Here is a 24,500-nt window from a genome sequence, read left to right on the forward strand (position 1 = left end):
ATAACCATAAGACAACCACGCACTCACCAAGCTATAAGAAACACAGCTGTGGTAGCTTTATTTTATAGCATTTGACCCCAAACTTTGGCCAAGCCTGCGATAAGATTGAGGCCAATGAAGCAGAGTTAAGCTCCTCTTTCTGTAGGTGTGCTGACTGTGTGTGTTGCTGATTTGCAGCATGCCTGACGATGGGTGGACGCACCAGCCCGCTTGTGTCCAGACCTGTTTTGGTATGTACCGCTCTTAGCAGCCATGTCCCCACTCCCAGAAGGAGCCAAAGCCTCAGTGTTCTGATAGTACTCCAAGATTTGAGGGCACAATTTCAATAAAGGCTCGGTATGCTGTAATCTCTGCCTCAAGCAACTACTGGAGAAACAAAAGTATCTTGACTGCATTTTCCTCCCCGTTTGATAGCCTCTCTCTATGGAACCATGATTCTTAGGGTAAGCCTTGCCAACTTGCATGTATTACCAGTTGGAGAATGCAGAGCAAGTTTCAAGGTGCAGTGGTCGTCTGATGAGGCTAAAAAGCAGGAATCTCGCTGTCAACTTTTTTTTTAGTTCAAGGTTGCTGCTGCATGAGTGGCTGTGTGTGAAGCATGGGTGTTGTGCTGCTGGTATGTTTAAGGCATGGTTTTTCTCCCCTCTTGGCGACCTGTGCTGTGACATGTTGGTATTAGCACACATGTAAACAGATCAGGGATGTGTGTGTGTGTGTGTGTGTGTGTGTGAGAGAGAGAAATAGTGAGATGGTGGGGACAGTGCTATTTCATAACCATATCATGGAGCATAGTTTAAAAAAGTCAATGTGAGGGCCATTGGACTTGGAATTAGCTTCAGAGGGCCATGTTTTAGCAGTAGTTTCCAGTTCATTTGGGCACAAACTGGTAGAATCAATGTTATTTCAACGTAATTTGTCAATGTACTGTGACGTGGAATTGTGGAAAACTGTTGTTCTGAGGGTGAAATTTCAGTCACAGGATTATGTCATCATTGTAACCAATTTTCAACATAGACAAACCTTGCATAAAATATGTAGAATTTGTACCTTTGAAATAACGTCAAACCTTCAACGTCATTGCATTATGTACTTTTATTGTAATCTCATCTGCAATCCAGGTCACTTGGTTGCACTATTAGAGGAAGCACAGTGATAACACATTAAGCGGTTTTATAAATACAAAATATCGGACATTTTATTCCCATTTGAACTTTGTTGCGCTTTTAAATGGTTGAAAGCGCTGTGATACCACTTTTAGATGACTACTAAACCAAAAATCCAACATTGTTAGGATGTGCTTTAAAAAAAATAATCTTGTTGAAAGCATACATTAGGAATTCAACAAACTTCTGCCTGTCTTTTGGAGTGGGTGAATGAAGGTTGAAATCTCATTGGAATGTGTTGTATGAATACAAAATATCTGACATTGTATTCCTATTTGAACTGTGTTGTGCTTTTAAATGGTTGAAAGCATACATTAGGAATTCAACAAACTTCTGGCTTTCTTTTGGAGTGGGTGAATTGATCAACATCTCAACCAAATATGAATAAAATTGTCACGTTGAAATTATGTGGTGTGCCCAGTGGGATGTTAGCGTTTAGGCAGCTGTTGCTTAGGAGATAGGTAGGGATAGGTTGGGATACTGGATGGAGTTGAAAGTGTTTTTGCTATTCCAGTTTGGTCACGTACCAAATTCTTCCCCCACGGCAGCCAAAACAACGGGAGAGCCTTCAAAACAAAGCATTTCAAATATTTCCAAGAGAGTATAATTGTCAATGCGTAAGAGGCAGCTGAACTGAGGCTGAAAGAGAGACATACTTTAGTCGTCTCTGTCTTGTGTCTGTGTTTTTCCATTTCAACCCATTTTGTCACTCAAACACATAAGGTCCTGAAAGCCCCAAGAGAGAGAGACATAAACGACTAACACCCACCCAAGATCATATCACAGATTTCGAAACCATTAGATATTCTATCAAAATCATACATAAACCTCAAACTTTCTTTTGACGTGCCTTGAGAAGTAGGGAAGTAATTATTGGACCAAGGACAAATGTGGAGATTCTTTAGCAAGAGAGTCATCCGTCTACACTCACATTTTGCAATCATGTCAGTTTGCTATTGGATCCTGCGAATTGGCCCCAAGCTAATTATTTCACCTCAGTGCACATGAAGCAGGTTGGAGATGGGGGCAATGATGATGAGCAAACAAGCATCTCCCATGTGAGATGTGTATTGCTGCTCTTCAGCACATCATTTTATATACTCATATACCATTTGTTTGCTCACATATGACCAATAGGCACCTTCGCAGTTTCCAGATGCTAATCATTCTTGATATTTTGTGAACAGGTAAAATGGCCAAATGGACATTTGAATGAGTAGCTTCTAGTAGCGATCAAGTAGCTACTAGCTTTACTTAAGAGATAAGGGGACATATGTTTTTAGTGTCCCTTGCTGCAATTTCCTGTCCTGCTTTCACAACTCTAATGGCTCTTCCTATCTATGGCGTGTGGCCTGTTGCTACATAATATAAATAGATTGCTGGTGGTGGGGTGGTAGTTCTAAAAAAAAAATATTTTTAGAATCCATGGTTTAGACAGTGGGCCCATTTACTGCTGGTAAAATATAATATATTACGGAATATACAGTGCATTCAGAAAGTACTCAGTTTTCCCACATTTTTTTTCGTTATAGTCTTATTCTAAAATTGATTAAATTGTTTATTTCTCTCTCATGAATGTACACACAATACCCCATAATGACGAAGCAAATATTGGTTATTAGAATTTTTTGCAAATGTTTAAAAATAAAAATATCACATTTACATAAGTATTCAGACCCTTTACTCAGTACTTTGTTGAATCACCTTTGGCAGCGATTAAAGCCTCGAGGCTTCTTGGATTTGACGCTAAAAGCTTGGCACACCGATATTTGGGGAGTTTCTCCCATTATTCTCTACAGATCCTCTCAAGCTCAGGTTGGATGGGGAGCATTGCTGCACAGCTATTTTCAGGTCTATCCAGAGATATTTGATCGGGTTCAAGTCCGGGCTCTGGCTGGGCCACTCAAGGACATTCAGAGACACTCCTGCTGTGTGCTTAGGGTCGTTGTCCTGTCGGAAGGTGAACCTTCGCCCCCAGTCTGAGGTCCTCAGTGATCTGGAGCAGGTTTTCATCAAGGATCTCTCTGTACTTTGCTCTGTACATCTTTCCCTCGATTCTGACTAGTCTTCCAGTTCCTGCCTCTGAAAACCATCCCCACAGCATGATGCTGCCACCACCATGCTTCACAGTAGGGATGGTGCCAGGTTTCCTCCATACATGAAGCTTGGCATTCAGGCCAAAGAATTCAATCTTGATTTTATCAGACCAGAGAATCTTGTTTCTCATGGTCCGAGAGTCCTTTAGGTGCCTTTTGGAAAACTCCAAGCGTGTTGTCATGTGCCTTTTACTGAGGAGTGGCTTCCGTCTGGCCACTCTACCATAAAGGCCTTCTGGAAGGTTCTCTCATCTCCACACATGAACTCTGGAGCTCTGTCAGAGTGACCATCTGAGTGGCCAGCTCAGGGAAGAGTCTTGGTGGTTCCAAACTTCTTCCATTTAAGAATGAGGCCACTATGTTCTTGGGGACTTTCGATGCTGCAGAAATGTTTTGGTACCCTTCCTCAGATCTGTGCCTCGACACAATCTTGTCTCGTAGCTCTACGGACAATTCCTTCGACCTCATGGCTTGGTTTTTGCTCTGACATGCACTGTCAACTGTGGGACCTTATATAGACAGGTGTTTGCCTTTCCAAATCATGTCCAATCAATTTAATTTACCACAGGTGGACTGCAATCAATTTGTAGAAACATCTCAAGAATGATCAATGGAAACAGGATGCACCTGAGCTTAATTTTTTGTCTCATAGCAAAAGGTCTGAATACTTATGTAAATAAGGTATTACTGCTTTTTTAAATTCTAAAAACAAGTTTTTGCATTGTCATTACAGGGTATTGTGTGTAGATTGATGAGGAAAAAATGAATTCAATCAATTTTCGAATAAGGCTGTAAGGTAACAAAATGTGGAAAAAGTCAAGGGACATGCTGATCTGGTCCTACCTCTGTGGATATTTGGTTAAAGTTTTAGGCCTTTGTGTCATATTCTGCTAATCTTTTAGGTATCCTGAAATATCAGTTTGGGTTAAATAAGGGACTGTCTAAACCCCGTTGCATGTATGAGGAGAGAGGAAATGTGCATAGGGCTGTTTCATGTTTCATGTTCTCTGCGTTTTTTGTGGCTGCCTCTGACTTTATCCTCTATTGCACTTTAAGAAGAAGTTTTACTAAAGGGTCACCCTTGAATGTTTACATTTGGTAAGCTTCGAATGGAAATTTGTTGCCAGAACAGCTGGGCTAACAACTCATAAAATACTTTGAGGGGCCTCATATGAACCATCCTGATCTCGCAAGCTTTACCTTCCGTTTCTCACGAGATCAGGATCGTTCGTACGAGGCTACAGTAACTACCCACTGGGCAAAAAAAAATCAACACTGTTTCCACGTCATTTTCATCCAAAAAAGCCATCACCGTACTGTAAGGGTATTTCATATTTCCTTTACCAAACTTCTAACATAAATCCAATGGCAGGGTGACATTTTTTGGTTGATTTCACATTGAGTCCAGATCAGTTGACAACTCATCCAAATGTAAATTTAAACTAGACATTGAACTGACGTCTGTGCCCAGTGGGTATTAACTGTCGTGGAGAGGAACTATAGTGTTGATTTTTTAGAACTACTGGCAGGACAGTGTTACAGGAACGTGGTTAGAATTGGCGTGAAACCAGTGACTAAAGGGGCCAGCTTGGTGGTGCGGTATGGTGTGCTGCAGTGGAAGGCAACACCTTGCTCAGGAACACATGGGGGTTTCTATGTGTGTGTGTCTATATGTGGGATTGTTAGATGTGAGTGTGAGTTTTGAAAGGGCAAGTGTAGCATATCAAGGTTAACAAGAAGATGCCCACTGACTCCATTTCCATTCACTAACACGGCCATTATGAACAGTAAACTTAGTATTACTCACTGACATGTAAAAAGGTGCGATGGAGGTCGAGGAGTAAGTCCTTGTTCAAGGTTGGTCTTTCTGAGGAGATACATTTATTTAATCAGATCTGCAATCGCAAAACAGGAATTTTCTATACACACATGAGTTTTGGACTTTGGAAGGCACAGAGAAGGGGTAGAAACACATCAAAGGCCGAATCAGTTGGTTAGAAGGAAGGAGGGGGAGTTGTGCGAAAGAACTTTCCACTCTTGCACCGAGAGAGACGTTTTCTACTGAATGTGGTTTAACAGACAGGAAGTCGCTGAAACCCAGTGATGCATTTCCTGTCAGTGCAAGCTTTACAGGTCAGTTTGTGGCTGCTGTTTCAATTCTCTCAATTATATTTGCCGCCTCTATTTTCACTACACTCCCTCTTCTCTCTGTTTCCTCATGCATGGTATGCTCTGCCATGATATGAGGGGTGTGTGTCAATATATTTCCAAAGCATCAGGATACTTGTGTAGGCTACAAGTAAGCTACAATTGATTATTTAAAGATTAGTATGATTTAACATCCATATGAAGACTCAATGCAGAAGTCATGTGAATGTTGGTCATCTCACTGTGATCAATAAATTAATCATGGCTGAGACTACACACATAGCTGATATTTCTGCTTTAAAAAGTAGTAAATTACCATGCAAATGATCATGGATTAACAGGCACTCATGTGACTCTATGAGCTGTGGGTTAGCACTAACAGCACCAGTCTGTGTTTTCACACCCCACAGAATGCTAGCAACAGCTAGCAACAGCTAGCAACAGCTAGCTCTTCAGAATTAGCCCGTGCGAGTTAGCACTATTATCTCCAGCCTGTTGTCACGCACCAAAGAATGCTATAGCTCTTTCGGGTTTGCCATAGTAAGTTAGCACTAGCGGCACCTGTTTGGGTGAGGGTGGGGGTGCTGCTGCCTTCGACCTTGTTTTTATCACTGTCTTCACACTGTTGAAATGTGTGTTAATGTTACTCTTAATGCAACACCTCTAACTCAGATATATCAGAGTGCAGACATAACAGCAGCATGTTTTGTTGTTTTACTGGCCCCACTCTCTCTTACTGGCTGTTATTATAGGATTCCTATGTCCACTGCCTTCCTTTCTGGCCATATATCTCGCCCCGGCATGGCAACTTGCAACCCCCTATTACCCAATAAAGTTTTGTCAGTTTAAACATGCCGTGACTGTGAGCATTGTGCCATAGCCCATTCCATAGCCCATGCATGGACATGTACATGTGCTGAGCAGAGCTGAGAATACTTCTACCAGTTTTTATACACACACACACTGGTGTAGGTTGCGGTGGCGGTGAAAGTACCTTCTGTGTCTGTGTATGCTCTGTTCTTTGCCTGGCATGGAGGTAGCAGCCTCTTAATTGTTGTCCCTTCACTCTGTCGAATTAGCAAACAGTCACCTCATGGGACTATGACCTTTGGATAATTCCCAATCAACCGGGCTAGTTTGCCTTGAAAGGTTGTCTGTTCTTTCTTCCGTGTGGGATGGTGTCTCGAAAAAACTGTATCTTTGCCAACTTGCATGTCTTAAAGACTCTTTTAAAGTTGAATTGTCTGTGACCATGTCAGGGCAGTGGCTACTTCATTCTCTCACTCAGTAGGGGTGTGCTGTTGTTGTTGAATAAAATAAATGTCTTAGCCTCTAGTCTGCTAAAATCATGTGTTTTTTTCCCCTATTGATGTGCACGAGGCCAAACAGTACAGGCAAACTATTAGCCAGAGAGGATTCTACTATAGCAGGGCTCCAGGACTGACTTGACACCAGCCTAATACCACTGAGTCATTTCCTCAACAGGAACCCAGAAGCATTCCTGCAAAACAGCACTTCTCTGCTGACTACACTTGATGACCACAAAAAATGGATGTTGTCCTCAGTTTTTCTGCCAACATGTACATTTGTATTTTGCTTTGCTCTCTTAGGTCAGGTCTCTGTAAATACACCCCTCTTGTTGGCAGAGAGAAAATGTAAAGTTTATTTCCTGCAATTCTACAATTTTTTTCATGGGGTGCAGAGAACATTTAGCCGTTTCAAAGCTAATTTTCTTGCACTTCTCTAGAGATACTCTACTGTTCAAAAGTTTTAGAACACCTACTAATTCAAGGGTTTTTCTTTATTTTTACTATTTTCTACATTGTAGAATAATAGTGAAGAAATCAAAACTATGAAATAACACACATGGAATCATGTAGTAACCAAAAAGTGTTAAATAAATACAAATATATTTTATATTTCAGATTCTTCAAAGCAGCCACCCTTTGCCTTAATGACAGCTTTGCACACTCTTGGCATTCTCTACACCAGCTTCATGAGGTAGTCACCTTGGAATGCATTTCAATTAAAAGGTGTGCCTTCTTAAAAGTTAATTTGTGGAATTTCTTTCCTTAATGCGTTTGAGTCAATCAGTTGTGTTGTGACAAGGTAGGGGTGGTATACACAAGATAGGCCTATTTGGTAAAAGACCAAGTCCATATTATGGCAAGAACAGCTCAAATAAGCAAAGAGAAACGACAGTCCAGCATTACTTTAAGACTTGAAGGTCAGTCAATACGGAACATTTCAAGAAGTTTCTTCAAGTACAGTCGCAAAAACCATCAAGTGCTATGATGAAACTGTCTCTCATGAGGACCGCCACAGGAAAGGAAGACCCAGAGTTACCTCTGCTGCAGAGGATAGGTTCATTAGAGTTACCAGCCTCAGAAATTGCACCCCAAATAAATGCTTCACAGAGTTCAAGTAACAGACACATCTCAACATCAGCTGTTCAGACGAGACTGTGAATCAGGCCTTCATGGTTGAATTGCTGCAAAGAAACCACTACAGTAGTAAAGGACACCAATAATAAGGAAAGACTTGCTTGGGCCAAGAAACACAAGCAATGTACATTAGACGGGTGGAAATTTGTCCTTTGGTCTGGAGTCCAAATTGGAGATCTATGTGTATTTCCCACCGTAAAGTATGGAGGAGGAGGTGTTATGGTGTGGGGGTGCTTTGCTGGTGACACTGTCTGTGATTTGTTTAGAATTTAAGGCACACTTAACCAGCATGTCTATCACAGCGATACACCATCCCATCTGGTTTGGGTTTAGTGGGACTATCATTTGTTTTTCAACAGGACAATGACCCAACACACCTCCAAGCTGTGTAAGGGCTATTTTACCAAGAAAGAGAGTGATGGAGTGCTGCATCAGATGACCTGGCCGCCACAATCCCCTGACCTCAACCAAATTGAGATGGTTTGGGATGAGTCAGACCACAGAGTGAAGGAAAAGCAGCCAACAAGTGCTCAGCATATGTCGGAACTCCTTCAAGACTGTTGGAAAAGCATTCCAGGTGAAGCTGGTTGAGAGAATGCCAAGAGTGTGCAAAGTTGACATCAAGGCAAAGGGTGGCTATTTGAAGAATCTCAAATATAAAATATATTTTGATTTGTTTAACAGTTTTTTGATTACTAAATGATTCCACATGTGTTATTTCATAATTTTAATGTCTTCACTATTATTCTACGATGTAGAAAATAGTAAAAATTAAGAAAAACCCCTGAACGGTTGTGTACATTGGAGGCTAAGCTTTTCTGTCAGTCTCTCTCAGACTTAGACTTAACCACTCGAGTGGAGGCATATATTCCCTTTGTGATGAGCTGTACTAATTGACTGCAGTGGGTCAGTTTTCCTAACCTTTGCAGTGTTTGGATAGTGAAGAGAGGACTTTATGCCCATTGTCTATCATCTCCGTCTAAAATCGCATTTGGAAAATCAAGCGTGTACTGCCTGAAATGCCAGTCTTAAGTCCGTTTCCTCGCTATTATCGCCAAGCAGGAAAGAACGCCACACTCCTCCGTGTCCTCTCTCTCTCTCTCTCATTTCTCCCCTTTTTCCCCGAAAGCGCTCATCAGATCAAGAGCTATTCTGAGACTCTGAACTCAATCTCTCGACACAGGGCGAGTGAGTGTTTGAGCAAGCATTACCACCCATACTACAACCGCCAATCACATAGTTATACCAGAACCACCGGAGCATGCTCCAACCACCCTATAACATCACCTCTTTGAACGTTAACAAAATATTATTAGAGAAAGGAACCGGGGTTGATAAGAATATGTGGTTCTTGGTAGGTTTTCTCATATCTCACAATGTTTACGTGGTCGCCACATGTAGGCTGACACATTGCCTAGTTATTTAATTGGCTAAATTACCTCCTTTCATCATTAACAATGAGCTCAGCCGAGGAGAGCGAAGACGGGGAAATAATGGCCTGCTGGAAGCTGTACGTTTGTTCATGAAGCCAGGGGTGTATTCAATTTTGTGAAGCGTTCGGAACATTGAAGATAGAAAGGTAGGTCTAAAAAATAGAGCTAACACTATTCTCTATTCCACCGGACAGACAGTCATGTCTGTTCTACACAATACAACGCTCTGTGACGTCGCTCCCTTCTGAACAGACCCCAGGCCTCTAATTGGTTGTTATTGCGACTGCCAGTCACTTTGCGCCAGGAGAGGTGGAGTAGTCTTCTGCTGTTTGTTCTTTTCTACTCCTCAATACACAGCAGGTAGAACTGACACGAGAAAGCGCTACAACAAACGTTTGTTTGAGGAAGGGAGAGCGTGGAGCACATCAACCATCAGTCACATGACATGTGCCACAGTGGAGTGGTAATTCCTTCTACTAACTCCAGTAGTACTCAAGAGGAAAGCCACTTCGATACTAAAGTAACTTTTTCGTAACAGGTTAGGAGAACTTATGCAGCAGGTTACGAGAGTTAACCTCAGTCTCTTAAACTGCTAAATTAAGGTTAGGAAAAGGGTAAGGGTTAGCGAAAATGCTTTCCTAACTTGCTATGAAAATCACTTTATATTGAAGTGGCCTGAAAAGAGTGTGTCCCAGTACTCATGTAGCCTGAGGCTGGCCAAGAGTGGCCCCATGCAGGCTAAAGTCACACTGCTTTATTTGCTCTGTGTAGGCTTGGGAAATTGAATAACAACTCTTAGATATAAAGTCCCCTGTTTAGTGGACCTGCGTGGTTCTGGTACTGGTTCCGACTGACATTTTCGCTTATGAATCGATCTGTGGACACCGTAACGGACACTCTTCCTGTTTGAAGTAGGATGGGAAATCTGGCACCACTTGATGCTGGGATATACCCTTTCATTCGCTCTTCTGACTGTCCATCACCTCCTGGCTGAGCCCACCATCACAGCCACAGACAAAGCACATTCAGAGATCGATTTTTGTCAACTTTAACAAAGTAATATAAAATCATTCGTATATTTTGAAAAAAAATACTTTGTTTGTCGTAGACAGAAAATATTAATATGAGATGAAAGACAAGTTCCTAACGAGGCCAAGAAGCCAATCTAGAGCTCTGTGTGATGTTCACAGCGATGGGGACAGTCATTTTGATAGAGAGATCTTTAGAAAATATGCATATTTTCTCTAACACTAATCATACAAATATGTATTTTACACGTACAAGGAAGGTGAAATCTTATAGTTAGTCATTTGATAATTTGATTATACTACATTTAGAAAGCATATGTCATTTCAAGCCTTATTCATGCAGTTTTGTTGAATAGGAAATACATCATAAAATATTTCAGATTTTCAGATTTATATCATATTTGTACTGTGTACTTGAGCTTGTGTCCTCAAAAGTGAATGCACCTCAGCAATTTATAATAATATTTACCAGAAAAGTAAGATGTTAACCTTTGTTGGAGTATGCAGCATTACTAGTTATTGTTAATGGCCCTCTCATGATAATATATATATATATATATATATAATATTACTTAGGGGATTATGTAGATTACAATTTAGATTACATTTTAGTGGGCCTCCCGAGTGGTGCAGTGGTCTAAATCCGGGCTCTGTCGCAGCCGGCCGCGACTGGGAGGTCCATGGGGCGACACACAATTGGCCCAGCTTCGTCCGGGTTAGGGAGGGTTTGGCCGGCAGTGATATCCTTGTCTCATCGCGCACTAGTGACTCCTGTGGTGGGCTGGGCGCAGTGCACGCTGACCAGGTCGCCAGGTGTTTCCTCCGACACATTGGTGCGGTGTTTTTGGATGTGCGTTGTGTCAAGAAGCAGTGTGACTATGTTGGGTTGGGTTTCGGAGGATGCATGGCTCTCGACCTTCGCCTCTCCCGAGTCCGTACGGGAGTTGCAGTGATGAGACAAGACTGGAACTACTACCAATTGGGGAGAAAAAGGGGGAAAAAAAGATTACACTTAACTGGTGAGCTGTTCTGATTTGCTTTTTTCCCCTGTCGTCTCCTCTGACTGACGTACTGTAGAGTGATCTCAGCCATGTCATCTGTCGTGTGCGCTGGGATACTGTACAGGTCTCTCTAATGGCTGACTGTCTGTAGTAATCTGTCTACCCTCAGCACTCTGCCAACTGGGTCACCCAGATCAATGATGTGATAGCAGGAGGGATATAGAACACACACACACACACACACACACACACACACACACACACACACACACACACAAACACACACACACACACACCTACCTTGCATTAAACCCTCTGATAAAAAGCCAGGCCGTCCTATAGTGATATTTCTATTGATTTGATAACAGGCTTTTTCTGGCATCTGTGCAAATTATTAATTCAGTCACAAGCCTATCTGTAAACTCTGGAAACAAATGTAATAGAATTTGAAAGTGCCATGGAACAACCATACTACTGACAGTTATGGTGGATGGCATGAGGAGTAAAGAGAAATTGAAGAGAGAAATGAGACAGGATTGTAGGGGTCATATCATATTCTGTCCTCTCTAAAAGGCACAATTCATTCAAAAATCTACCCTTTTCAGGGCCTATATTCACAAAACACTCACACATTTTAATTGATTGAACTTGACTTTGAAGTGAACTGTCCCTTTAAGTCTAGAAGGGAACATTGGAGTTGGGCAGTACCAATGAGGTCATATACTGTATGATGTCTATGGGAATCTAGGCATGCCCATAGACTGAAATAAATATATGCAGCCAGGAATGGGCTCCCATATGAACCTGACCCCTAGATGTTTACTTTCTTCCCAGAGAAGCAGAGAGAGGGGATTCTGCTTAGTCCAGGCTTATGCGTGCTGTCTGCTCCATGTGTGGCCTCTAGCCTGTGTGACTACTGAGTGCAGGGAGTCACTTAGTTGTCTGTCTGCCCACAGAGGTAGTTTAATGTGGGGCCTGGAACTGAAGGATCCATCTGCTCCACCTCCCATTTAACCCCACCAGGAGGTCCATTCCACTGGGAGGGGCAAATCTCCCTCCCAGCAGATGCCAAGGGCACTGGCAGTCATAGGGCTCCAGCTTATAATGGCCAGCAGTGGGTGGCAGAGGTGGGCATGGAAACTATCCATGGGCAGAGTGAAAGAGAGAGCGAGAAAGAGGGAGGGAGAGGCTGTGTGAAATGAAAGGCTAGCCTTCAGTACTCTTCCCACTCTTCCTTTCCACTCCTCTTCTCCTCTCCATTCCCCCTCTCCCTCCTCTGAGCTTCACGTTATGCATCTACCAGAAGCAGGCAGGGGAAAGAAACAAGAGACTTTTAATCACACATGTTTGACCTCCCTGCCCTGCCCCCCCCCACCCCCCCACCCCCCACCCCTTTACTCCCCCAGTTTGAACCCCCCGTCTTCACTCTCTCACCCTCTCCCCTTTCACCACCCCCCCAGAGACACAATTGAACTAGGAATGTGCTTCGTCAGTCACACAGGCATTTCAAAGCAAACAGGCCCCACCCTGCAGCAGTGGTGAAGGAAAGGGAGTAGGTAGGGGCGGCTGGGGGTGTGGTGGTATCGGGGGGGGGGGGTTCTGAGTACTGCTGCCATCTCTATCTTTATCTTTCTCTCTCCCCTCTCTACTGTTGCCAGCTTTCATCTCCTCCCCCCTCCACCTCCCGATTTAATCTTTAACCAGACCCCCGGCCCCTTCCCTTCCCATCCACACCCCTTGAGACCAGCATGTGGGATGCGGGCTACACTCTCACTATAATCCCCCTATCCCTCCATCCATCCACCCATCTCTTCCCCCCTCCCGAAGGGGGCTTGGACAGAGAACTGTGTTCTTTTTCCAGAACTTGTTTCCTGTTCTTCCACCCCACCCATGTGCCCCCCCATCATTTACACTGGCTCTCATGACCAGGGGTGAGCTCACATCCTTGGGTGGTTGGGGGAGGCGGGGGGTACTACAGATGTGACGTCAAAGGGGGACTAGTCTACTTACCGCTACTGGGCTTTGATGGAGTAAAGGGAACCATGTGCTTCTGAAAGTGGAGCAGCACAAACCAGACGAAACTCTTCTGAGTTTATGCAAAAAGCAATCAAACAAATTTCTTCAAGTCAAGTGTCTACACTGAAACCCAGCCTAAAACCCCAAAAAAGCATCTTTGTGATCCGTGTAGTCATGTCTAAAATGGATCTAAAATTTTAAATTGATTAAAATATTTTTTCCCCCTCATCAATCTACACACAATACCCTGTAATGACAAAGCAAAAACATGTTTTGTTTCTCTTTTTTCAAATGTTTAAAAAAACAACTGAAATTTCACATTTACATAAGTATTCAGACACTTTAATCAGTACTTGAAGCACCTTTAGCAGTGATTACTGCCTCAAGTCTTCTTGGGTATGACGCTACAAGCTTGGCACACCTGTATTTGGGGAGTTTCTCCCATTCTTCTCTGCAGATCCTCTCTAGCTCTGTCAGGTTGGATGGGGAGTGTCGCTGTACAGCTATTTTTTAGATCTCTCCAGATATGTTCGATCGGGTTCAAGTCCGGGCTCTGGCTGGGCCACTCAAGGACATTCAGAGACTTGTCCTGAAGCCACTCCTGTGTTGTCTTGGCTGTGTGCTTAGGGTCGTTGTCCTGTTGGAAGGTGAACCTTCGCCCCAGACTGACATCCTGAGCACTCTGGAGCAGGTTTTCATCAAGCATCTCTCTGTACTTTGCTCTGTTCATCTTTCCCTCAATCCGGACTAGTCTCCCAGTCCCTGCCGCTGAAAACCCGCTTCACAGTAGGGATGGTGTCAGGTTTCCTCCAGATGTGACACTTGGCATTCAGGCCAGAGTTTAATCTTGATTTCATCAGACCAGATAATCTTGTTTCTCATTTTCTGAGAGTCCTTTAGGTGCCTTTTGGCAAACTCCAAGCCTGTTGTCATGTGCCTTTTACTGAGGTGGGGCTTCCGTCTGGCCACTCTACCATAATGGCCTGATTGGTAGAGTGCTGCAGAGATGGTTTTCCTTTTGGAAGTTTATTTTTATCTCCACAGAGGAACCCTCGATTGCTTAGTTTGGCCGGGCGGCTAGCTCTACAAAGGGTTTTGGTGGTTCCAAACTTTTTCCATTTAAGAATGATGGAGGCCACTGTGTTCTTGGGGATCTTCAATGCTGCAGGCATTTTTTGGTACCCTTCCCAGATCTGTGCCTCAACATAATCTTCTCTCGACCTCATGGCCTGGTTTTTGCTCTGACATGAACTGTCAACTGTGGGACCTTAAATAGACAGGTGTGTGCCTTTCCAAATCATGTTCAATCAATTGAATCTGAGCAATATTTTTTGAGTCTCATAGCAAAGGGTCTGAATACTTTTGTAAACATTTATTTATGTTTTACATTTTTATAAATTAGCAAACATTTCGAAATACCTGTTTTTGCTTTGTTATTATTGGGTGTTGTGTGTAGATTGATGAGGAAACATTTTTATTTAATCAATTTAAGAATAAGGATGTAACGTAACAAAATGGGGAAAAAGTCATGGGGTCTGAATACTTTCCTAATGCACTGTAGCTTCTCACTGAGGTGACAGCTATAATCACACACTTTTTCAAGTGACTACAATAGAACTGAATGTGAAGATGGGCAATGGATGTATTGGAAAGTGTGGTTGCATTTTTCCATGTGCTCCGTGCTAGTCTTGATTCTACTTTGGAAGACCCAGCTAAGAATTCTATGGAGAGAGAATGTTTTTGTAATGTTACCCTAATGTTTGAGTGTACAGTTTTCCATTAGTTATGGGACCATTCAAAAACCTTCTGAGAACAATTTAGCATGTTTCGGCATTAGGGTTAAGAGAACATTGCCTTAATGTCAAACAGAACATTTCTGTGTGTCAATTGTCAGGACATTGCCTGATGGTCCCAAAGAAACGCTGTACATACTGTAGTTTCGCTATTGTTATTTTACTGCTGCTCATTAATTACTTGTTACTGTTATTTCTTATTCTTACTCATATTTAGTCATTTTTTTTAACTGCATTGTTGGTTAGGGGCTTGTAAGTAAGCATTTCACTAAAGGTCTACATCTGTTGTATTCTGCGCATGTGACTAATAAGATTTGATTTTGATTTGATTGAATAACTGTGGTTGCTGACATGTTCCCTTCTCTCAGGCAGGTGTAGATGCTCCAGACGCAGCAGGCCCCAGGAAGAGGCTGCCTCCATCCAGGCTCAGCGCGGCTCTTCTCTCAAACAAGTGTGAAGAGGCCACTGGAGAATCTCAAGAAGGGAAGCCATTTTGTTGTGACCCACAGTGACTCTTCAGCAGTGACGTTGACATTTGAACCTTGGGTTCAGTCTGGTGGATTTTCTGGACAGTCCCTGGAGGGGTAGGAAAACACCCTACCCATCTGTGTCCTACCCTCGGATCTTCATCACCATGGCAACAGCAGTGCAGCCCAATGAGCTAGTGTTTGAGTTTGCCAGCAATGGAATGGATGAGATCAATCAGGTACCTGTCATTACATTGGAAATAAGCAGTAGTCAATAACAGTAGTGTTATCAATATGTACCACCACCAATATAGAAATGTTAAAGCTGGAATCTGCAGTAGGGAGAAACAGTGTCCTTGGCTGCCCCACCACCATTGTTATTGTTTTTGTTGCCGAGCTGAGGAGCATGGTAAAAAAAATTGCAGTACATATTGTGCTCATCTATGGCACGTGCAATGATATCATAGGGGACAAAAGATTGTTTGTTCATTGTTTGCAGTAACTTTGTTGTTGTAATATCGCAAACAGATGTGGCTGTTTCACCATTAACGACTCCAGCTTTTCCAGGGAAATTTTACAGATAATATTGAGAAAAATACTGAAAGGATTTGCGAAACAAAGATTATTGAAACCAAAACGGACTTCTAAATGTAACTTTTGATAAACAACATGGTCACAGGGATTTGAACAGGGAAGTCAGCAAGCCAGCGGGTCAGAGGCTTTACTGTCTTCGTGACGTGATGGAGAGATTGAGAGAAGGAGTGGAGGAGGAAGGGATGGCAGGGAGAGGACTGGGAAATGGAGTGTGGGCTATTGGCAGGACAGAGATGGAAAGTGTGAGGGACCTGAGCCCGGTTTCCCAAAAGCATCTTTAGACTAAATTCATCGTTAGAACCATTGGGAAACCGGGCCCAAGAGTTTGGACTCTTTTAGTATGCGTGGGAGGAGACGGTGGGGCTTTGCCAGGACCTGTCAATTTAGGGCACAAAGGTTACTCTGTGTGTGCTTGTGTGTCTCTGTGTGTGTATGTATGTAGATGTGGAGAGAAGAGTCGTCATTGGATCCTCTTGCCTGAATAGCACTGGTTCAGGCCTAACCAGACAGACCTGTTGTGGGAGGCTGTTTGTGAGGTGATGTGCTAATTTCACTGAAAAGCCTACCATTGTTTGGAAATAACACAGGCCTCCTCTTGGGTTCCTCCCTGTGCCCACTCAGTCAATTACCTGAGGATTACATTGCCTGTCCACGTGGTAGCCGGACAAAATATCTTAAAATAGCACCGGGATAACTTATTCACATTTAGCGCTAATGCTAACGAAGGTGGCTATTTTGTTTTCGCTGGAGCTAGCTTGTCTGAAGGGTTTATCTTTCTGTATGGGGGCTGTTGGAATCAAAGAAAGCCACAGCTAGCCTAGCCTGCTGGACTGTAATGATTAGCCTTGTTATATTGGATTTTACAGTCAATAAGTAGCTCCCTGAGTCAGGGCCATGGTGTAATGACTTCAGAATTATGTTTAGCTCAGTTTAGTATCTGAAAGCTTCTATTATAGAGTTCTATGGAAGCCTGGTGTGGTCATACACATTTACACCCACTCACATTTTTTACTGAATAGTAATTCAATTACAGCACAATTACAGCACCCCATTTTAAGTATTTCAGTTGTTATCTGGGGTGTGGCTATGCAGTGGTGTCATGCCCATATGGGGAAAATGCATGTGCCCCCTCAGATTTGTCCTGTTTTAGAATTCTTCAGATGTTAAATTAATTACTAAACGTTTTATCATAATTATTTATATAAAGATCTGTCAGTGGTATTTTGCATTGGGGGCACACTGACTGGACCAGCCCCCCCCCACACCTCATTCTCCCTAGTAAGTGGTTCCTTTCAAGGTGCATGGAGAAAATAGTCCCTAGGTAGGAGGCTAGATATATTGTCAGTGGAGGAGGAGAGAGAGTGTAGAGTGACTCACACAGCATTTTATTTGATTTTAGCTGCCAGTGATGGGCAGGAGGTACGTTTGTAAATTAATTTGATCAAGCTATGTAGCCTATTGATTCCTTCTTGATAAATAAATAAAACATATTTTTTTGTTTCTCTGTAATTCTAGCCACCTAGCAATTTTATGAAGATGGCTTAAACTAGCCAGCTAGATAGTTTCACAACCTCATAGCTAGATACCAAGGCATTTCAGGCTATCAATCAAGTTAGAATAGCTTGTATAACTAACTATCTTACAGTTAGACAAGCTGACTTATTCCAATGACTTATTCCACATTTTGTTGTTACACCCTGAATTCAAAATTTATTAAATTGTTTTTTTAAATCTCATTTACTGACAAAGTGAAACATGTTTTTAGAAATTTTAGCAAATGTATAAAAATGTAAAATAGAACAATCTAATTTACATAAGTATTCACACTCCTGAGTCAATACCTTCTAGAATAACCTTTGGCAGCAAGCTCTCTAAGAGCTTTCCACACCTGGATTGTACAACATTTGCCCATTATTATTTTCAAAATTCTTCAAGCTCTGTCAAATTGGTTGTTGATCATTGCTCGACAGTTTTCAGGTCTTGCCATAGATGCTTAAGTTGATTTAAGTAAAAACTGTAACTCGGCCACTCAGGAATATTCACTTTCTTCTTGGTAAGCAACTCCAGTTAAAATTTGGCCTTGTGTTTTAGGTTCTCCTGCTGAAAGGTGATTTCATCTCCCAGTGCCTGTTGGAAAGCAGACTGAACCAGGTTTTCCTCTAGGATTTTGTATGTGCTTAGCTTTATTCCCTTTTTTTTCTATCCTGAAAAAAAAACCTCTTCAGTCCTTAACGTTTACAAGCATACCCATAACATGATGCAGCCACCACTATGCTTGAAAATATGGAGAGTGCTACTCAGTAATGGGTTGTATTGGATTTGCCCCAAACATAACACTTCATATTCAGGACAAAAAGTTAATTGCTTTACCACATTTTTAGCAGTATTTCTTTAGTGCCTTGTTGCAAACAGGATGCATGTTTTTATTCCATACAGGCTTCCTTCTTTTCACTTATCACTGTCAATGAAGTTAGTATTGTGGAAAAACTACAATGTTGTTGATCTATGCTCAGTTTTCTCCTATCACAGCCATTAAACTCTGTAAGTGTTTTAAGGACACTATTGGCCTCATGAAGAAATCCCTGACCGGTTTCCTTCCTCTCCGGGATCTGAGTTAGGAAGGACGCCTGTATCTTTGTAGTGATTGGATGTATTAATTCACCATCCAAAGTGTAATTAATAACTCTACCACAAGAGGTTGGTGGCACCTTAATTGGGGAGGACAGGCTTGTGGAAATGGCTGGAGTGGTGGAATAGTATCAACTACATCAAACCCATGGTTTGATGCCATTCCATACGCTCCGTTCCCGACATTATTTTGAGTCGTCCACCCCACAGCAGCCTCCACTGAATTACTCCAACTTGCTCAAAGGGATATTTAATGACTGCTTTTTTTAAACCAATAGTTTCCCCTTCTTTGGAAAATCTCCCTGGTCTTTGTGGGTAAATCTGTGTTTGAAATTCACTGCTCGACTGTATGCGTGTGTTACAGAGATGAGGTAGTCATTCAAAAATCATGTTAAACACTGTTATTTTACACAGAGTGAGTCAATGCAACTTATTATTGTTTGTATTATTATTATTATTTTTTATTTCACCTTTATTTAACCAGGTAGGCTAGTTGAGAACAAGTTCTAATTTGCAACTGCGACCTGGCCAAGATAAAGCATAGCAATTCGACACATACAACAACACAGAGTTACACATGGAATAAACAAAACATAGTCAATAATACAGTAGAACAAAAGAAAACAAAAAGTATATATACAGTGAGCGCAAATGAGGTAAGATAAGGGAGTTAAGGCAATAAATAGGCCATGGTGGCGAAGTAATTACAATATAGCAATTAAACACTGGAATGGTAGATGTACAGAAGATGAATGTGCAAGTAGAAACACTGTGGTGCAAAGGAGCAAGATAAATAAATAAATACTCTATGGGGATGAGGTAGGTTGATATATGGGCTATGTACAGGTGCAGTGACCTGTGAGCTGCTCTGACAGCTGGTGCTTAAAGCTAGTGAGGGAGATATGAGTCTCCAGCTTCAGAGATTTTTGCAGGTCGTTCCAGTCATTGGCAGTAGAGAACTGGAAGGAAAGACGACCAAAGGAGGAATTGGCTTTGGGGGTGACCAGTGAGATATACCTGCTGGAACGCGTGCTACGAGTGGGTGCTGCTATGGTGACAAGTGAGCTGAGATAAGGCGGGGCTTTACCTAGCAGAGACTTGTAGATAACCTGTAGCCAGTGGGTTTGGCGACGTGTATGAAGCGAGGGCCAACCAACGAGAGCATACAGGTCGCAATGGTGGGTAGTGTATGGGGCTTTGGTGACAAAATGGATGGCACTGTGATAGACTGCATCCAGTTTGTTGAGTAGAGTGTTGGAGGCTATTTTATAGATGACATCACCGAAGTCGAGGATCGGTAGGATGGTCAGTTTTACGAGGGCATGTTTGGCAGCATGAGTGAAGGATCCTTTGTTGATTGTAGATTTAATTTTGGATTGGAGATGCTTAATGTGAGTCTGTTAATGTGACTTGTTAAGCACATTTTTACTCCTGAACTGATTTAGGCTTGCCATAACAAATTGGTTGAATACTTGTAGACTCAAGACATTTCAGCTTTTAGTTTTTTTGTAGAAAAAAACTAAACAAAACACAATTCCACTTTAACATTATGGTGTGTAGGCCAGTGACACAAAATCTACATTTAATCCATTTTAAATTCAGGCTGTAACAACAAAGTGTGTAAAAAGTCAATGGGTGTGAATACTTTCTGAATGCACTGCAGCTAAGATAACCTATGCAGAAAAATATATACATTTTTTGGCTCTTGATTGCAGGAAAAAGCTGAATGCACAGACGAGTGTTTGAAAAATGCTAAATTCTTCAACTTCAACTGTCACCCCACCTCCATCTTCATGAACTTCATGCCCCGTCTAAAATAAGGGGTGCATGACACCCCTGTGAATTTGGGATATTTTCCATTAACTTCCTCTATCAGCCCTATTAGGGGATGTTAAAAGTATAGAGGTGGTGCTAAAAATTGAGACATGGGCAGGTAAAGCAGAACCGGGTTGATTATAGGGGAACCTCTCACACACAGGGGCTTGCTTTCATAGCCAAAACTGGGAACTCTGAGATGCAAATACTCCAGTGATCGTTATATCTGGTTGAGAGCAACAAAGAGGAAGATGCAGCCAATAAGGCCTTTGTGTAAAATCGTACTAAATACCATACTCTGTTTTGCACCTTTCATTATCTTGTTGAGATAGTAGAGTGTCTTTTGGCTAATAGGAAAGTTAGCTAGCTGGCTACCCACTGGGCAAAAACTGTTTGGCGTGGTTTCCACGTCATTTAAACAAAATTCAATGTGATGACACTGAATCAACTTGGAAAACGTATTTGATTTGCCAAAAGTGATAAACGTAAGGGAGTTTTGTGTTTATTTCACCCAACTTTTAACCTAAATCAAATGACACAGTGAAACGTTTCATTGATTTGATGTTGAATTCATGTTAGTTGACAACCACATGCAAATCAAAGCTAGAAATTACGTCTGTGCTCAATAGGTAACTCTTTGGTCCTGCTTTGTGCCAAACCCCACAGGTGCTTTGTTGAAACTGAGTCCCATTATGTCAAAACAACAACAACAGACAGACACAGACGTCTTCTGCCCCCTCAGCAGAATCTGTGTTGGTTTCAGTTGGTCTGGTCTGGTTCTGCTAGGGAGGGGAGACAGTGTGGTGTTAATGCACAGACGAGTGAACTCAGCAGAATTACTGGTGCTCTCATTGCCTGGTCACTAAAACATGCACACACACAAGGTCACAGGCTCCCGACCGACCGAGATATCGGGTATTGTGTCTAGCTACTACAGTCTGAGAACAATAGACAGCATGCTGTTGTGTCAATGAAATGTCAGCTTTTACAGCCAAAGGACACAACAAACTGCATTCTTTATCTTTTATATTTCCCAAGTGGAGGTCCCAAATGGTCTCGTGGCCCACTGTTGACCATTGATACTGACATCATGGAAAAGCAGTTTGTTTGATGGACAGTGTTCTGAAACCTAAGATATTGTTTGTGAAGTTAATTGAACAGTCCCTGAACTCCTAGCTATGTTTACATAGTCTAATTGTTTGGTAATGACTCCTAAAGGTCGAATGATTCCACGTAATGCAGTTGTCTGTGGCAGGGTGCTGTTAGTGTACTGTTAGTTTACACCACTGCTATTCTCTCTCGTTATCTTCTATGCATAGTCACTTTAATAACTCCACCTACATGTACATATTACCTCAATTACCTTGACAAACCAGTGCCACAGCACATTGACCCTGTACCGGTACCCCGCTGTATATACTGTAGTCTCGCAATTGTTATTTTACTGCTGCTCTTTAATTACTCGTTACTTTTATATATTATTCTTATTTGTACTGCATTGATGGTTAGGGGCTCGTAAAATCATCAGTAAATGTAAAAAAAAACTCAGAACGTTGTTTGTTATTACTTTTATACCTATTTGTTGTTCATTACACCATTTTGGAATTTCAAGTCAAACTGTTGTTACTGGACTTTCAATGTGACAAGGAATTTGGCTACTAATGTTTTTTTTTTTTGGGGGGGGTAGTACAAAGCAGCACATAGATGACAATCAGGCAAAGAGCTGTAGTCTGTCTCCATCTCCTGGTAATTTTCAGAAACTGACACTGAATTTATTTTTCTTCCTCTGGCTATGAGTGCAGACCAAAATACTTTGCACCATTTTATTAGAGCATTTTTGGTTGTTTGATATTTAGAATAACTTAACCTAACGGTAAAGGAAAAGCTATGAGTCCTGCCTGCTCCATGTCCTTTTGGATCTGGAACTGGACTCTTTTGGGCATGTTATGGGAAAAACAAACAGAAAGAGGTGCCATACACACAGCCTCCTTTTGTGGTGCTATTGAAGATAGGAAAATAACAGTGTGCTCTACCCCTCTGTCCGAAAATAAAATCTGTGTCTTTACTCCACAAGGATTCACAGAATGAGAGATAAGAGAAGCTTATCTGGGAAAGAAACTGCCATGTCACATTGGTGGACCTACTGTAGACAGTGTTTCCCCTACCATTATATAGAGCCAAGTGGGAACCCCCACCTATAGGCCTGTTCACAATTTTTTCAAATATTTAAATAGACCCTGAATGTTTGTTGGCAACCCCTCTGGAAAATAAGATAGGGGTAACACTGGTGGACGCAGTAAGTGTTGAAAAGTGTTGCCAAGTGAGCTTTGTTGCCACACGCAACAGTTTCTCATATGGTCCTCATACGGTTTGGCCAGAGCTCTGGCAATTTCCTTAGTTGAGAAATGTCCTCAGCTCTTCCTGTGTTGAGAAATGTTGTGCTGGAAATGAGGGGGTGTGTCTGGAATTCCCAGCAATAAGAATGTCCCAGTGGGACACTGAAATACTGTTGAAATGAGCTCTCCCTCAAATCAAACCAATGCAAACAACATTTTACTGGTCACATTCACATATTTAATAAAGTTATTTATATATATATTAAAAGTTCTCCCCAATTTCCAATTGGTAGTTACAGTCTTGTCTCATCACTGCAAGTCCCGTATGGACTCGGGAGAAGTGAATGTCAAGAGCCATGTGTCCTCTGAAACACACCCCAAAGAAAGCCTCACTGCTTCTTGACACAATGCCCACTTAACCCAGAAGCACCAATGTGTCAGAGGAATCACCGCACACCTGGTAACCGTGTCAGTGTGCACTGCCCGCCACAGGAGTCACTAGCTCACAATGGGACAAGGACATCCCTGCCAGCCAAATCCTTCCCTAACCCAGACAACGCTGGGCCAATTGTGCGCCGCCCCATGGGTCTCCTGGTCACAGCTAGCTGCGACAGAGCCTGGACTCAAACCCATAATCTCTAGTGGCACAGCTAGCAATACGATGCAATGCCTTAGACCACTGCGTCACTCGGGAGGCCTTAGCACATGTTATTGCGGGTGTAGTGAAATTCTTGTGGTCCTAGCTCCAACAGTGCAGTAGTATCTAACATTTCACAACAATACACACCAATCTAAAAGTAAAAGAATGGAATTAAGAAATATATAAATATTAGATTGAGCAATGCCGGAGTGGCATTGACTAAAATACAGTAGAATAGAATACAGTATATACATATGCGATGAGTAAAGCAGTATGTAAACATTATTTAAACATTATTAAAGTGACTCGTGTTCCATTATTAAGTGATGCCTCTTTAAAAGTCTGATGGCCTTGAGATAGAAGCTGTTTTTCAGTCTCTCTGTCCCAGCTTTAATGCAGCTGTACTGACCTTGCCTTCTGGATGATAGCGGGGTGAACAGGCCTTGGCTCGTGTGGTTGATGATCTTTTTGGCTTTCCTGTGACATCAGGTGCTGTAAGTGTCCTGGGGGGCAGGTAGTTTGCCCCCGGTGATGCGTTGGGCAGACCCCAACACCCTCTGGTCTGTGCAGTTGCCGTACCAAGCAGTGATATAGCCCGACAGGATGCTCTCAATTGTGCATCAGTAAAAGTTTGGTTTTAGGGGCCAAGTCACATTTCTTCACCCATCTGAGGTTGAAGAGGCGCTGTTGTGCCTTCTTCACAACACTGTCTGTGTGCGTGGACCATTTCAGATTGTCAGTGATGTGTATGCCGAGGAACTTGAAGCTTTCCACCTCCTCCACGGTGATCCCGTCGATGTGGATAGGTGCATGCTCCCTTTGCTATTTCCTGAAGTCCATGATCAGCTCCTTTGTTTTGTTGACCTTTAGTGAGAAGTTATTTTCCTGGCACCACTGT

General features: G+C 42.3%; 1 protein-coding gene across 4 annotated transcripts in view; it reads left to right on the plus strand.

The window, feature by feature from the left end:
* LOC139391027 (ETS-related transcription factor Elf-1-like) overlaps positions 1 to 24,500 on the plus strand; it is a 76,593-nt gene that overhangs the window by 32,574 nt on the left and 19,519 nt on the right. For 2 of the 4 annotated variants that reach the window (XM_071138497.1, XM_071138496.1), the window contains exon 2: positions 15,491 to 15,828. In XM_071138497.1, the coding sequence (XP_070994598.1) occupies positions 15,757 to 15,828 (72 nt within the window). In that variant the 5' untranslated portion in view covers positions 15,491 to 15,756. Of the gene's footprint in view, positions 1 to 15,490; positions 15,829 to 18,301; positions 18,353 to 24,500 lie in introns of those variants that run through there. The other 2 variants (XM_071138498.1, XM_071138500.1) reach the window with 2 other exon arrangements.

This window comes from Oncorhynchus clarkii, chromosome 31 (assembly GCF_045791955.1).
Source record: "Oncorhynchus clarkii lewisi isolate Uvic-CL-2024 chromosome 31, UVic_Ocla_1.0, whole genome shotgun sequence".
Classification (NCBI taxonomy): domain Eukaryota; kingdom Metazoa; phylum Chordata; class Actinopteri; order Salmoniformes; family Salmonidae; genus Oncorhynchus; species Oncorhynchus clarkii.